Source organism: Anguilla anguilla, chromosome 5 (genome assembly GCF_013347855.1).
Source record: "Anguilla anguilla isolate fAngAng1 chromosome 5, fAngAng1.pri, whole genome shotgun sequence".
NCBI lineage: Eukaryota > Metazoa > Chordata > Actinopteri > Anguilliformes > Anguillidae > Anguilla > Anguilla anguilla.
The window spans coordinates 49848195-49862014 of NC_049205.1; the positions used below are offsets into that span (position 1 = coordinate 49848195).

Sequence of the window (13820 nt, forward strand, 5' to 3'; positions counted from 1 at the left end):
CCCCACCCTACTCCATCACCCCCTTACCTCTCATCTCCTTTGCTTTAGTCTCCACTAGCCTCTTATCTTCCTCCGTCTCGCTGGGAATCCCCTCGTCATCGTCCTTCTCTCTGTGAAATCATTTCAATCGCATCAGTCACGTTTTCATCAATTCTGTTAGCATTACCATCAATGCCCTTATACCATCCCCACCAATGGGAGCATTCTATCCACGCTCATTCGGTATCAGGAACTCTCATTCCACCAGGGATAGAACAGTACTCTCATGCTTTTTTCCTCTATCTCTCAGTGTTTCTCTGTTTAATCTATCTTTCTGCAAATAAGACCTGTGCTTGATCAAACAAGGACACATTGCCATTGACGCAAAGCACTATGAGTGCTAATAGCTCCCCCTTGTGGAGAGAGACAGAGAGACTGACTAACTGGCTGACTGTCTGTCGGTCTGTTTGTCTGCTTGTTTGTTACAAGCCATGTTATTGTAAAGCGTCTTTGAGTTCTTGAAAAGCGCAATATAAAATAAATGTATTATTATTATTATGTATATGAGGTGCTTTGCATCTAAAAATAAGGGTACTTCGCTACCTTTCCCCAGTTAATCCCCAGTTAAACTGCCTGTGCTATAAGTGCATATTGCTTTAGGCTGTCCGGGGGCATGACTTCCCACAGGAAATCCTCTCTGCACTCACATGGACTGCATGGTGTCCTGTATGCGCTGCATCCACGTGTTGCGCTCCTCCTTGGAGCTGGCGTGCACTTCCACCATCTCGGGCTTCTCGTCGCTGGCCGTGATGAGGAACAGGCCCTTCTCCTCGTTGGCCACCTCCCGCACGATCAGCTTCTGCAGGGAGATGACCGTGGACCGCTGGTCCTGGGGCACGAACAGCCAAGAGGGAGGGGGTGAGGGGCCAGGACAGCCAGAGAGGGGAAAGGCAGAGGTCCTTCAGTGGGGATTAACCTCAACGCTACCATTATACCTCTTCCTTCCACGGTTCAGCAATGTACTTCATTTATTCTTTATTTTCTGAAGTAAATCCCACTGAGGTTCAATACAGCCTTTCGAGGATTAATTGCAATGAGGCAGTTGTGAGAGGTACAGTACAAATAAAACGAAAACAGAAACACCGAAGAGATATTAAATTTTAAACGTTTAAAATCATTGCCTTATTTGCACCAGTCTAAACACTACTGACGTTACATTTTTGCCCGCTGATAAAAAGCCATTTCGCTCGAATACGTCTGCATTCTCCACTGCTGATGACTTTTTACAGATGTGCACGTTACGCAACACACCAGAGCTGACTCACGGCCTCGCTCCGGTTTCACTGAAGGCCGCTGGGAAGCCGGCAGACCAGGCCCGTGAAGTAGCAAGCGGGCTGAGTGAAGGCACGGAAAAAAGAACGGCAGACCTTTTATAACTGCAGGACCAAATGCCTGGAGCCTGCCAAACGCCTGGAGGAGCCAACATGGCCGCTTTATCAAAGCCAGCGTCTGCAGGGGCCTTGCGTGGCTGGAGAAGTTACGCAAAGCGCCAGCGATGGCTCAGAGGATGCGTGTCGCAACCCCGGACTGAGACGACCTTAAGGTCAGCGGTCACCGGTAGCCTTGCGAAAACTGAGACACGTTATGAAACACGAAAATTGATAATCGGCAACGTACCAGTGAAGCAAACACGTATTTCTGGTCTTTTTCCTGAAGAAACACAAAGATGTCGGAGAGGAGTAGAGCCTGGACCTCTGTAGGGAGAGGAAGACAAATAAAGTTTTAGTTTAAATTTGTAAAGAAAGAAAACAATAAGGAAAAGAAATGAAATACTCAAACACTGTGTGGAAAAGGGGAGTGACTTAAATGGGTTAAATGTGAAAATGACTTTCTGAGAAAGAGTGCGGAATAAAGTAATGCATAATGAGAAAGTACCGTGTGCAAATGAGAAAAGTAGAGAAATCGACAGCAGGTCGACCAAAAGAATGTGGAGATTTAAATGGGAAAAGACAGCACTGAAAATGAGAGTGGAAAAGGGTTCAGGTTACACTGGGAGGAAAGCGCTTTGATAGAGGCGGAGGAAGACCGATACAGACAATCAGGTTAAACTGGAACCCGAAGAGCCGTGACTCAGAGTGGGAGCGGACCCAGGCAGAGATTCAGGCTGAATGGGCAGGAAGGCATCAACGTGTGCAAGGGAAGGGAAACAGAGAGTCTGAGGTGAAGGGTGAGGTATTGTGAGAGTGTGAGGCAGGAGAAGAGGCTTACATTCGACACCTCTGTGAAAAAGGGAGAGGAGGACGGGATTAAAGGCGGGGCTTAGCCGCGGGAGGGCGGGGTCCTCACCCTTCAGCCGGCCCGTGGAGTTCTTGAGCAGCAGCGGGCCGTCGTGGAGCAGCTTGCGGCCGCGCATCAGGTCCTCGCGGGCGAACATCTGGCCGCTCTTCATGCGCATGATGGACTTGCTGTCCGTGCGGCTGTACACCTCCTTCAGACGCCGCTTCTTCTCGTGCTCGTTCACCTTGCTGTCCACCGCCGCAATCACCTCCTTCACCAGCCGCAGCGCCTCCGTCACGCCCCGGTGGTCCTCCTCGTTCTCTGCGAGAGGGGGAGAGAGGGAGAGAGGGAAGGAGGGAGGGAGAGAGAGAGAGAGAGGGACGGAGGGAGGGAGGGAGAGAGAGAGAGAGAGAGACAGAAAGGCAGAGAGAGATGTAGAGAGAGAGAGAGGCAGAGAGAGAGAGAGAGAGAGAAAGAGACGTTTGAGTCGAGTTGCCTTTCCGACAACTGCAGCGGAGTTATTTTCAGCTCCGTTTCACCAGGGTCGCTCGGTCACAAATTGTGAAAAACGGCAGGTACGTTTTTTCGTGTAACGCGGAGCGAGCGGCAGGGGTGCATGTGGGAGGTCGGGCCCCTGGGCCCTGGAGCGAGAGACGCGCCCGGCAGCTGCTCAGACGGAGGAGGGCGGTTCAGCCGTGAAACATGGCCCTGTTCCCGGCTGCTTGGCAGGTGCCGTTGGCCCTGCCCTCTGTTTTAATAGGCTGAGGGTTGCCAGGGTCTGTGTTGGAGTTACCACGGCGACCTGAGCGACCACATACTTTCAGCGGGAGATCCTCACCTTTGGTGTGCTGCAGGATTCTCTGCAGGAGCACGGGGTACTTGGTTATCCGCTGCGTCACCAGTAATATACACTCCGGGATGCCTAGCCTTCGAACGATAGTGCTGCTCATCTTCCTCTGCAAGGCAAGCAAAGATACCTTGCATTGATACGTTTGTGTAACCACGGTAGTAGTATGTTTATACGTTTTCATCAATTACGCCTATGGAGCGCTGTACTGGCTTTTTGGGTTGTACCATAGCTGTGCATGAACAAAAGACAGAGTTTGTATGCTCAGAAGGACTCTTAACACCTTTCTGGTTACTTTTCACTGTCTTCATTACGACTTTCACATAAAAACCCCTCTGCATTATGAGATGATATGTACAGACTAGAACAGTATCAAAATGGATGACTTAAAAGCGGTCACCTTAATGAAAGCCTGGAAGCGCTTGTCTTTGGTGTGCAGCTCCTTGTAGAAGTTGACCGCCTCGTTATGGCGGCTGCAGAACTTGCCGTAGACCTTCTTCATGCGCTCTGCGTTGGAGCCGGAGAACTGGAGGGACGGGGACAGAGTTCAGTCTTTCCGCTCGCCTGCGACCACGCGCAAACCGAGGCCTTCCACCGACCCCCGACCCCCAGACCCCCCTCTCACCTGCGTGAGGAGGACGTCCCCGATCTTGTGGATGACGTAGCCCCTGTCCTTCACCTCCTGCTGGGCCTCCCTCTTCCTCTCCAGCATGTGGCTGAAGAAGCCGGTGTGGAGGTCCAGGAGGTCGTCCAGGACGGGGAACACCCGGTCCGCCGTCTGCGCCTCCAGCTGCACCTCCTTCAGGAGCCCCTTGCTGTAGACGTCCGACATGATCTTCAGCGTGCGCACGTGGTGCATCTCCGTCTGGATCAGCTCTGCGGAAGGAAGTGTGGGGGGGGAGTTGAGCCACAGCTGGAGTCAGGCCTTTGGTTATGCAGTCTGAGCATGCTCAGTGCAAGCTGCTAGCTGCTGACTTCAGAGGGTGTGAGGACTCTACCTAACCTCACCCTGAGGACATTGCACATGAGTCAGAATGCCTCATTTTCTTTTTGTGTCTGTGTGCAAGCATGGAAATAAGCGGCTCGTTTCACTTCATGTATGGGTGGCTCAGTCTGCCTTGACACTAGTCTTCATATATATTGGATTTTACTTCACTACATCAGGTAAATATCCAGCTTTAAAGTATGGGAGACAGCAAGGCTTTGAAGACATACTGTCACCAAATGTCCACTAGAGGGAGCCTGCACAGAAATAAGCTGAATCATTGGTGTGAGAAATGACAGTCTGTGTACTGACGCGGGTATTTTGTGATTATTTAAAACCAGACAATGTGGTTTACACAATGCATGTCTGGGCCATGAAAACCCAACATCCCTACTCAAAAGTAAGACTACTCAGATGACTGTACCATAGATGACATCCTGTCTCTTGATGATGTCCTTTTTGAGTTGCTTAAGGAACTTCTTGTCCTGGCCGAAGCTCCAGGAGTCCGCCTCCAGATCCTTGGAGTCGGCTTCAAACTCGCCCATCAGCTGACTGTCCATCATTTCTGTCCCTGAGAAAGATACCCAATGAGAAAGACCCCTGGAGTCCAGGTAGGACCTCCCACAATTCCCTGCTATGCTATAAATGAGACTCATTAAAAAGCACTATTAAAAACTCATACAATGGCTGGTTGTCAAACACTGCAAGTCTTCCATGTGTTCTGTACAAGTGCCCCGAGATACCATTTTGAATGGCTCTAAAAAAATCCAGATTGCTCGCCCCCTGTCTTTGATTTTTCCAGCAAGAAAATGGAATGAATTTCCTCTCCACATCCTGTCTGAGCGGACGCCTGAGACCCAGCTGCTGGCTGATCGCACACGGGCCAGGTGAGGCTCACCTTCGTCGGTCAGGGACTCGGTGGACTCGTTGACCTTGCTGGTCTTGTGCAGCGAATCGGTGGACTGGGAGAGGTACCTCAGGCCCTTCAGCGGCATCTCGTCGAACACCGGGCTGGACAAGCGAGAGATCTTCATTACAAAACTCGGCTTTATAATTCATTTCCATTTCCTTTTCTATTTGATTACAGCTTTAACTACTGATCATCGGCAGCATAAGTGTACTGGATGCACCGGAGGATACTGTGAGTGGTCTTACACTCTGAGTTTTACTGGACCTGCAGAGACAGACAGAGACGGAAGTATGGTCTGGCGTTTGGGGCTCACCCTGCGATGTTGCTGATTGACATGCTCTTGGACAGATTGCTGCTGTTGAAGGGCATTATGCTGGTGTGCCTGCGAGGCCCCATCCCCAAGGCGGGTTCGTCGGGGGCCGAGATGACGGACCAAGGCCGCTCTCGTGATGGCGTGTCTGAAAGTACACATGCGAGTACACAAGCGCACACACACACACACACACACACACACCATACACAGGTTAGACACGAATGCCTACTGTAGGAGAGCAATCGAGCACTGGAAAAAAATCTAGCACTGTATGCTAGCCCCAAAAAAATAAAGTAAGGAACTTACTTTTGCTTCTCAAAGTGACAGCAGGCATTGCGGCAGAGTCTGTTACTACAGTCTGCTGTTTCTGCTGCTAAAAATCAAATGAAAAAATGCTCATCAACATCACTTCAAAAAAAACACACACAAAACAAACAAAAAATAAATGATTAAATCCAGAGCTAGACTGAAAGAACAAGGTCTTCTCCATGTCTGCACATGTGCTAGGAATCAATTGCTCAACTTCAAAAGAACGGGGCACGGTGGTACAATTGCAATGATGTGGGGACACATCATTCCCAGAACTTCAGTAAAAGAAGCAGACCACAGGCTCCAGCATGGTAACAAGCCAAACTATTGCAGACCCAAAACTTGTCAAGAGGTGATAATTGTATACTGTTTTAGCTGATACCATCCATCCAGACAACAATTACTGATAGGAAAGTCTATTATGAATGCCTATTCAAAACAAATGTTTAATGCAGGACAACTCAAATGACTTCACTGCTTGTAATTTATTTTTTCTATGAATAACACATTCGTATAAGTGTTTCATCAGGTACAGCTGGATTACCGCTACCAATCATTTTGTGTGAAACTGGAATTTAAGCAAAATGGTATACGTATGCATGATTTTGTCCTGGACCCAGGTGAGAATCATCCCAAAGCCAGCTGGTCTAAAAATTGTATTCACTTCAATTATTTTGGCACCCAGCAGGTCAGCGTCTCGTCTAACTATAACATTACAGAGAGAGAGAGAGAGAAAGAGAGACATGCAACACAGCTCTTACCTTCATTTTGACCTTGGCACAAGCAGGTAGGATTTCTCTACAGCCCTTATGAACATGTGCGTTGCAGACTAGAACAAAGAAAAAAAAAAAATATATAAAATTACTTTTAGTTACCAGTGATTGTCTTGAGTGATTAAAAAAAGTGAAAACATTTCGCAGCTACCCCTATGGAGATATTCTCGTGACAGCCCACAAAACGAGGGCAAACCGCAATGAAGGTACAAAATAAACACTGCACAATGCACAGGAGCCTCATCTTAGACTGAAACGCTTTGGAGGGCAGAGGAAACAGCAGCAGTTTGGATTAACATGACACAACACAACTGACACAACAAAGCAAGAGCAGGTTTAAACTCCTTTTGAAAACAACATCAGAAAAAGAACAGCGTACTGCACAGGGTATACCAGTTAGCTGACTGACTCAAAGGCTAACGGCTACATACATTTCACAAAACAACAACAGGCAGAGGCATGGCCAGTTAAACGGTTATGATACCTATACAATACGTGCACAAGATGTTCGAAATACACACAAGATATCATCATCAAACTCGTGCCATGCTTAATGTGAGCACATAAAATGTACAACGGAATCAAATGACATTGCACTGAATGACAATGTAAAACCCGTATGAATCATATATGGTTTATTAAAAACATAAAGAGTAGGCGTATTTCTTCCATCCTATATATTTCTATTAAAAACGGAATGATTCACAGTTCCTTGTCATAGTCTTACCTTTCGTAGCCTTTCAAACAGATTGACCTTCGACCACAAACAGTTTTATTTACTGTACACAGTGAACAAAGACACACCCATTTAAAGGTGAAGAAGACTGTCAAATTATATATAACTGACAGGGATTTCCGCCACGGCTGAGCTCATACACAGGCTCAGACTTTTATGAGACAGTAAACAAACAAAAAAAAAGTTGAACACACACCTACGGCCATCTTGCTGGCCCAGAAACAGTGCACACACAAAACACATGAAGAGAAAACAATGTGCATTCTGTTGCTGCTCCCTGTTTAAATTGTTAACGGCTGTCACAAGACTGCAGCACGGGGTGTGTTGCTGTCTCTTATCTTACTTTTTTCTGGTGCTTGACCAGGATTTGAGCTCTTTCAACTCAACTCTGAATCTCAAACAGATCGGGGAATTGTGCATGAACAGACAGCTGTGGTGAATTTGATATTCGCAAGGCTTTGAAACACAAGCATTAAAAAAAAAAAATGAACCAGCAGATTTGCTGAAAACTTCTAATTCTGGCCACAGTGTCTATAGCTAATTCCATTCAGCTTTATGAATTTCAATGAATGACAGGAATTTATCACAACATCATGGTGGTGGATCCCACTGACATGAGACCCAATGAACACTGATTTTTGATGGTAAAATACACTCAGCACTGCCTCACAAATATAGCAATACTGCATGCTATATATTTCTCAAAAACAGAGGACATTCCAACGTGCTTGTACATCTGCTCAGGACAAATTGCTAGAACAGCATTACATGTTAAATGAAAATGTTCATATATAGCGATTAGGAGGCTAGTTTATATTTTATATTACTCAGTATGAAATATAATGACATTACTAGAAGTGCCATACAAAGCATAAATGCCAGCTCTGCCACAGTTGGTGTGGAATTCACTTCAGCGCATTTTCTGTGACTTATACTGTAGATTGCTTCTATTGAATATATCCCAGATTACCTCTGGACAGGAGGACATTTGCAGCTGATTGGACATCAGTCAGCCAGCTGAGAACATTCTCACTGCTTCTATCCCTCACCCACTCCACTCCCAACTGCTTCCCTCGTGGAAAAAGAGATTTCCCCTAATGACACTGCAGTTTCCGTTTCTGGGGTCTTCCTTTCCTTTGAGACCGATAAACAGTGATTAACAAAACAGGGTACATAGGCTGTTTCTTCCCACGCCCACACTCTCGTGTTCTATAAACTTCCAAATATTTGATAGTCAATTATGGAAACAGGCCGTCTATTAACAAATACAGCCCAGAACATATACTGACCATTTTAGACTGAGAGCCCCATTAAAATATGAATGGAAACATATCTTTTAATAAAAATATAAATAATGACTCGTTTTTGGCTAGTAATATGACAGTATTGCAGCTGATGTAAGTCAGTGAACCAAGGTGCAAGAGTGAAGGTGTGAGTACAAACTGTAACTATAAAAGGCGACTAAAGAAAGTGACTGCAGTCCTAAAAGGTACTTAGCTGATCATTATCAACCCATTATCATACGGGATTACTGTAGTTACATAGAACAGCATATTTTGTACATGAAAATTGTCATGTATTGTAGGGTTAAACTGAGAGCATAAAGAGCTTTTAGTGAAATGTTCACCTTACAGAGGTTGATGAAATATAAGTGCACCAGCTACAAAACATGGAGGGTGGCATGCAGCAATTCCCTTCTGAAATGGCTCCATCTCAATACATTTTTCAAATGCATTTCAAGACAAATTTTGACATATCCATAATGAATTTGGAATTTACACAAAAAGGCAAAAACACTTCCAGAATTGTTCAGCACACCAAAATAATTGTTTAAACATCACCTCAAGTTGTAGAGGTGTTTTCTAGATTCCCATCTATAATTTTGTGAGATACTTTTGGGCAAGTGAGAATATGTGTCTTGCTAAGAGCCAGCCAGGAAACTCCACCAAATGCATAAATAACATCCACAATTTTAGCTGCAGGGTAGGGACTATAAACATGGTCATTTTTCTAAAGGCAAGCATGCTTACGCTGTTCTCAGAAAAATGAGTCGAGCTCAGACATAAACTCCGGAACTGGTTGGTGACGTAATGCACACTTTAATCTCCTGCAAATTGATTCTGTTTTTAAGAGAATACATTTTCAGGAGATAAAAAACTGAAGTCCTCCTCCAGTTTTGCGTATGATCAAGTTGAATTTAAACAGTTTTCTGAATGTATAGTAATCCATTTAAAGAGCTAGATGTTTGCTGGTCAGAGAATACTATTGAATCAGCAGGTGGAAAAGAAAAAAAAAAGTTCTGCAATGGAGGTTGTAAAAGCAGAAGCAAAAACATGATCTATTTGTGTCATTGTTGTGTCCTTGTTGACATCATGGAACAAAATGGCCAGTACCCAAAGGTTCAATTTTATGCCAAATCCAAGATAATAGAATAGATTAACTGTTTTTGCAGATTATCCAAACACACATCCAAAAATACAATATGTGGGCTGCTGTGTTTTCCTGGCATCACGAAAACTTGTAAAAATATGGATTGACTAGAAGCAAATACAGTACTAGTTTGTTTTAAAAAAAATAAAAATGGATGGTCCGAGGATAAGTGAATACAACACAGAACACACTTGAGCTGGCCCATAGCATGTCTGAATATGTGACAGAGAGCAACCAAAGCTGAGTTAGCTTATTGACAGGAAGTCCCTTTTAAACAAAGCCATAAATGAAAAGAAGCGTCAGACTGAACTTAGGTCTTCCAGCAGCAGCGGAGGCGGGGGGGGGGGAGGGGGTACGGGGCCAGGGGAAGGGTGATGCAACCCAGTGCAAAACTGAGGAGGCTGGCTGGGCAGCAGTCCACGTCTCTCCCTCCACTGCTCCGACCGCAACCAACCCCCTCCCCCAAACACACACACTCGCTCGCTCACTCACTTCTCAGCACCCTGACGACTGACTGACTCAGTCACTCACCAACTCACTCCCTAGCACACTGATACCCAGGCAGCCTCAAAACCGTCTGTGAATCCTGACAGGAGAAGCAGGCCTGAAGCCTACACTTTAACACACTGAACTGAAAAAAAAAACAACAACAGAAAACCTCCCCGTACCCTCAGACAGTCATGACTGGAGCTGGATGGAGGTGTGCGCGCAGATAGCATCAGTCTTATTATAACTCTGACAGAGGAAAGAGTGGGACTCCTGCTGAAAGGGAAGTAGGCCTGCTGGAAACTGTCCCCTACTGGCTCCCAGAACAGACATTACTCAGACACCAGACAGGGGAGTGCCCCTACTCAGCCCGGCACCATAATGCACCCACAGAACTGCCTCTGAGGTAATAATACACCATAATCTCACCTAAATGCTGCTTTTGAGTATTTAGTCACACAAAACAATTTATTTCATATATACTTGACCTAATACACGATGAACTGGATATCTTTCGCTGACTGAAATTTGATTCAGTATCTTGCTCAATGGGACAATAGCAACAGTACAGTATATACAGTTTGATAAACTGGGTGAGTAAATTTCATAAGAAGAACATGAATATGACTGTACAGGTAAAAATATCAGTTAGGCAATCAGCCAGTTCAGATAAGTGATGTGCTTGAGGACCAAATGACCCTCCTGGGAGAGTGAACCAAAGTAGCCTCACCTATAAATATGGCAGTGAGCAGCCCAGACCTGGTCCAGGTATGACTAATCCGATTCAGTTTTGTGAAACTAAAACTGCAACAGGAAGTGGGAAGTGATGTCGCCACTGACTGTAATGGCAAGCTTCCTTTTTTCCCCACTTTTCTGAGCACTGCCACAGGCTTGTGAAATAAGTACATCCTCTTCAGGCTGCATGTAGACACTTTACAGATGAAGTGAGCCACAGATCTTCTGGTGTGATACAAACATTTTTCCCTTTTAAATCCAGATTTTAAAAAACTACACATTATTCTGCAGCAATATAGCACTAAACCAACAAAGCAACAAGGTTCTCACAAACGTTTTCCACAGCAAATACAACTAAAATCAAAACAAATCTTAAAGTAGAGTCTACCAAAACAATTGACCACAAATAATCTGAAGCTCGGGATATTTTTGTGCATACTTGCAGTTGCATTTCATTTTGTATACAACTACAGCAAACTCCATCAATGTAGACAAATAAGCAAGCAAACCACTGTCACCGGATGACACACTTCACTTCTGTAAACCAAGAATTTGGGGAACTTTTTAGTGCACCAGTGAAAAATAAATAATCGCATGCTAACTATGGAGAGGTTCCTCTACCACGGTCATTCGTTTGGAGGTGAAAAGGCATGGTTTCTTACTCGTGCAGTAGGAGGCATCCTTAGTGTTGATAGCTTTGTTGCACTGATGGCAATGAACCGGGAGGGTGGCGAGTACAGGGCTGAAAAGATGTCCATTCAAGGTCCGTTTCTCTCTCTCCTTGGCCTCTTTCTCTTTATCCTTGCTCCTGTCTTTGTCTTTTTCCTGCACAGAAAAAAAATGATTAGGAACAGAAGCACAAGAGAAAGCCCAGCTACACACAACCAAAGTTCCAAGGTTTCTGTGCCGTTTAACTTTCCCTCCTTGATTAGCGTGTGACCAAGTCCAAACTAAGGCGCCCAACAAGGTGCGTTAGTGCTCAAATCACCTGGTACCCACTGCTCTAAACAGTGAATTACACTCAACTCAACCGAATTCTTCATACATCTACACTGGCTGAAGAAACCCATTCAAAGTCCATCACACGAACACCATGATGACACACTCTTATGATTTCTGCAGCATTTCTGCAGCAAGAGTAAATGATCATGCCGTCTGCTAAACACATGATATCGTCTACCATCCTACGCAGACAGGAAAACATATTACTTCCAAGTAGATTTGTCTGACACTCCATGCAGACACAGACAATATATACATTTTTATTTCATCCTCATGGTAGGAATCATCTAAAGCCTACAGGAATATACTGTGTTGTGGATTCTGGGATTCTGGCCAGAATCCGAAGGAATATATCAATTTACATTGCCTAGGACATTACAAAAATACTTAATATTTAAAATATATTTTTAGAATTTTTTAATATATTATACTTCCAAAAATATACAGAAACAAAATGACACAATAGAAATAAATTAGTCTTATATTTTGAAACACAATATTTCCTCCCCCTGCATTTTGATTTCACATTAAATAATGTGTGCCACTTCCATCAGTGACAGCAACAGGGCTTTCTGATCAGCTACATTCAGAAAGCTATACATTAGCGATATTCCAATTTACATTCAAAAACTGAACGAATTGTCCAAACACACTAAAACACAAACGACACAGCAGAAACTTCACATTTCAAATAAACAGGAAGTGAAAACACTGTGGAAAGTGGGGGAGTCTGGATCACTGAAAAGGCAGCTCGAAGCTCAATGAAAATCAACAGAAAGACAAGCAGCGAGACTCCGAGACAGAGAGAGAGAGAAAGGGAGAGAGATCTCCCGTACGTAGAGGCCCAGAGTAGTCTAGCCTAGCCTGTCCCCGAACACAAAGCTCTCAACAACCCTCAGCCCACCTCCAGTCCGAACAGATCTTTCAGCTTCAAGGACCGGCCTTGCCCCTCAAAGAACCTCCGAGACAGCATCCCTGCTGGAGAGTCAGCCCACTGGTCCGGAACCCGCGGCGGAGTCTACTGCCGCAAAAACTAGTGTTCCCATGACGGCAGCTCAAAGCAGTGGAGGAAGTACAGAGCTGGTTGGCAGGGGGTGTTCTGACTGTCTATCTGTGCCTCACAAGCTCATCTTAAAGACACAGGCCTACCATCTACAACTCCCAATGCACAAACACATATGTCAACACAACTCAATCATGCAGCCACCAAGTGCTTGCAAACCTACACCAGCTTGAAGAAAAAACCGCAAACAATCTTTAAACCCAATTAGTAATGCCTGCGGCTTTTTTTTCAGCCTTCGTTTAAAATCTCTTTTGACCTAGCCAAAAAGCAACTGAAATACCTATTACAGACTACAGCAAGCACAAAACATATAAACTGACAAATGTTTTTATTTATTTTTATTTTTTTAAGTACATTGTGATACTATACATTTATAAAATGAAAAAAAGTTCAGAAACTCACATTCCATGTGCTCCATTACGGCATATTAATTATAAAACTCAGAGTTTAAAGTAGGAACGCAGCAGGGCTGTTATTTTAGACAGATTACTACTATGGTTTTTTTTTCTTTTTCCAGGAGCATTCATACAACATACGATGAATTCCAAAATGTGACATCTGCATGCATAATCACCATCCATCAATATTGCCTAATTGCCAGAAGAATCTCAGCCAAAAATATGAGTCAAAGAACGAGCATTTAATGTTCTCATTTATACATTTAATTTGACCGCAGTGCATACACAATAAAAACAGTATTACTCATACTGCTCCTCAATCCAAACTCAGTTGCTACCAGAACACTCGACAACAGAAGTGCTCCTCATTGAAGCACGGGCACTTTAAAAGCAAGGCTGGCCACAGAAAAAAGAACACACCGCAATGTCTCATCTTCCTGTTGAACTTCCCCAACTGTGAGGAGATAAAGCATTCACTCTGCTCTCTCGTTGCAGACTTCTCTACATATGACTGAGTAGGAGTTGAACCTTTTATTTGTCGAACAGCGCTATATTTCTCAGAAATGCAAAACAGCAA

General features: G+C 44.6%; 1 protein-coding gene across 6 annotated transcripts in view; it reads right to left on the reverse strand.

Annotated features, from left to right (window-relative positions):
• The window catches only part of LOC118228237 (A-kinase anchor protein 13-like), a 102325-nt gene that overhangs the window by 8098 nt on the left and 80407 nt on the right, over positions 1-13820 (reverse strand). For 4 of the 6 annotated variants that reach the window (XM_035419593.1, XM_035419592.1, XM_035419589.1 and 1 more), the window contains 13 exons: positions 11443-11605; positions 6382-6449; positions 5618-5684; positions 5312-5456; positions 4987-5099; positions 4513-4659; positions 3729-3979; positions 3504-3629; positions 3095-3212; positions 2326-2577; positions 1657-1733; positions 687-868; positions 28-110 (listed from right to left, as the gene is read on the reverse strand). In XM_035419593.1, coding sequence (XP_035275484.1) covers positions 28-110; positions 687-868; positions 1657-1733; positions 2326-2577; positions 3095-3212; positions 3504-3629; positions 3729-3979; positions 4513-4659; positions 4987-5099; positions 5312-5456; positions 5618-5684; positions 6382-6449; positions 11443-11605 — 1792 coding nt within the window. The remainder of the gene's footprint in view (positions 1-27; positions 111-686; positions 869-1656; positions 1734-2325; positions 2578-3094; positions 3213-3503; positions 3630-3728; positions 3980-4512; positions 4660-4986; positions 5100-5311; positions 5457-5617; positions 5685-6381; positions 6450-11442; positions 11606-13820) is intronic. The other 2 variants (XM_035419590.1, XM_035419591.1) reach the window with 2 other exon arrangements.